This window comes from Crocodylus porosus, unplaced genomic scaffold (genome assembly GCF_001723895.1).
Source record: "Crocodylus porosus isolate Cpor-Errol unplaced genomic scaffold, CroPor_comp1, whole genome shotgun sequence".
Lineage (NCBI taxonomy): Eukaryota > Metazoa > Chordata > Crocodylia > Crocodylidae > Crocodylus > Crocodylus porosus.
Window position 1 is genome coordinate 71,076,689 of NW_017728949.1, and position 2,651 is coordinate 71,079,339.

The 2,651-nt window shown below is 36.6% G+C and overlaps 1 protein-coding gene across 1 annotated transcript in view; it reads right to left on the reverse strand.

Annotated features, from left to right (window-relative positions):
- LRP1B (LDL receptor related protein 1B) overlaps positions 1–2,651 on the reverse strand; it is a 1,585,724-nt gene that overhangs the window by 123,556 nt on the left and 1,459,517 nt on the right. The window contains exon 72 of the mRNA XM_019553609.1: positions 1,661–1,783. Coding sequence (XP_019409154.1) covers positions 1,661–1,783 — 123 coding nt within the window. The remainder of the gene's footprint in view (positions 1–1,660; positions 1,784–2,651) is intronic.

A 2,651-nucleotide genomic window follows, 5' to 3' on the forward strand; every position in this document is an offset into this window, starting at 1 on the left:
TTAGCTTTTTTCTGTGGCTGTAGGAGACAGGACTAGAAGCAATAACCTCAAGATGCAACATAGGAAATTTAGGTTGGACTTAGAAGGAACTTCCTGACTATGATGGTAGTTAAGCATTGGAACAACCTACCCAGAAAAATTGTGGAATGTTCTTCTTTGGAAATTTTCAAGATCAGGTTAGACCGACACTTTGATAGGATGGTTTAGTCATAGATGATCCTGCCTTGAGGAACAGACTAAACTAGATGACTTTGTGAGGTTCTTCCCAGCCCTATAATCCTGAAAGTAGGCTAGCTGATGTCTTGGAAATACTGGGCATGTCTACACGTGCATTTACACCAATTTAAATTTACTGTGCAGTAAGCGGGAATAAGCCAGCATCTACATGTGCAAGCATTAAAGAGCATTAACACTGTGTGTGGACTGACTTGGGATTAAAATTAGTCCCAAGAAACTGCACATACACAGTGTTACTGTGCAGTAAGGGTTCACACATGTGTTACTGCTCAGTAAATAATTGCATGTAAATTTGACACCGGCATGATGCTCAAATTGATGTAAGTCACTATATTTACTGCATAGTATGGGCATGCACATGTAGATGCATGCCCATATTGCAGAGTAATTTTAGTTATTGTGCAGTAAGTGTGCATGTGTAGGAAGGCCTTTTCATTGACTTGGCATTCCTTTACTCTTAACATTTTTGGTGAAACAGTGGATCCTGTCCTGGTTCTGCCTTATTTGTCAGTTAAGTGTTAAGTTGTTGCTTAGAAATTTAAATTGCATTTAGGTACAGAAAAAAAAGGTACATTAGAAATGGCTAAAATATGGTAGTTAAATCCTTTCTTCAATGTTAAATCTTATTTTCTCTTGAACACTACTATTGAGAATGTCTTGATGCCTTCCCAAGGTATATTATTTTATCTAATTGGCTTCCAAATGAGGAATGATTCTCTAATGTTAACTTGCTTTTTCTGTTAATTATTCACTCAAGTGAATCTACCATTATAGCATCAATCCCCACCAATGTATGTCAGGTGGTTTGCCTTCTCGAAAGCCAATATCCTCCAGTACGTTAAATAACTATATTTCTGGCACTGCATGCATGTCTCTCAATCCACCCTCATGTTCTACAATGAGTACACCACAATTTAAAGTAGTAAGAAAACATAGTACATTGACTTTTTTCTTCTAAACTGAAGTTGCAGCATGACTATAATGTAGATATGTTATTTTTTGCATAATTAATAATTTCACATTTTAGCTTTGTATTCAAATAGTCTTTTCTAGAATACTATTATCCAATCTTATAGCAGTAATAGATCAAGTATATGCAAAAGTATCAGTAAATTATATCTGATAGGGTGGGGTGATGCATTTATTGTTATTCATTATTCTAAAGTTTCTGCTGGGTTACATAATAATATCATTTGAGTTTGCTTTAATCAAGCCATTATATATCCATATTTAAGACCAATTTTCAAAAGTCAAATAAGGAAAAATATAACTGACTTAGTGTCTTTGTCTAGTTAAGTGAGACCTACACATCTCTAGGTAAATGCTATACATTTCTAGATAGATGCTTGTTGCATCTTTCTCTACTTCATGAATTCCCTTTAGGACTAGGGACAAGAAAGCAGTAGCATAATAAATTTCATACCACACATTTCAGGTGCTTCATCAGAGTTGTCTCCACAGTCATCTTCTCCATCACATACCCAAAAATGTAGTTTACAGAGTGAATTGTTGCATAGAAATTCGTCTGCTCTACATATATTTCCCCCTTGAAGAAAGTAAGAAATAAATAATTAATGATAATTACAGTTGATATACTATAGTTTTGTTTGTCCACAGGTTAGCTTAATCTAGTGTAACAGGCAACAGAAACTGAATGGGCCAAATCCCATAGGGAAAGCTTGAGAACTGCGCAGGAACATGGCTATTCAAAATGCTTCCATGAACTCAACATGTTTTTTCCTTGGTCTTGCTATTGCTATGATGGAACCAAACTCTGTCTGACCATGTAGGCCTCAGTTTAGGAAAGAAGCAAAGGAATTATATGCTATGAGTTATTCAAACATGTAACAAAGGTTGGCTTTAGTTAGGCAGATTTCTGAGGGGCACAGGACTTTGGACAACTGGGGATTCAATGATGTGGTAAAAACCAGGAGAGATACAGGGAAATAATCCAGTTCCTGGAATGTTACAGATGTCCAGTTTTGCCATCTTTTATGTGATGCTGGAAACCTATTGTCTTTCCTATATCCATGTTGATACATACTGCATTTCGAGTGCGCATCACCTTGCGTGTACAGCAGACTTGATTAATTGAGTCTGCTCTGACCCGCCATATCTCCAGTGCATCGCAAGATGAAAAGGCATGTGTATAAATGCCGTGGTGTTTAATTAAAATTAAAAAAGGTTTTTATCTTGCAAATGGGTAGTAGGTGTCACATAACAGAAATTGACCTATAGTATCTCACTATAAAATCTAGTTATGTATGACATTTCCTCCTTTCTAAACATGCCTGACTCTTTCTTTAATTGATATAACCCACAATTCCTTAGGGGCAACCAACACGGGTTCATCAGTGGCAGGTCCTGTCAGACCAACCTGGTGGCCTTCTATGATCAGATCACCAAATCATTAG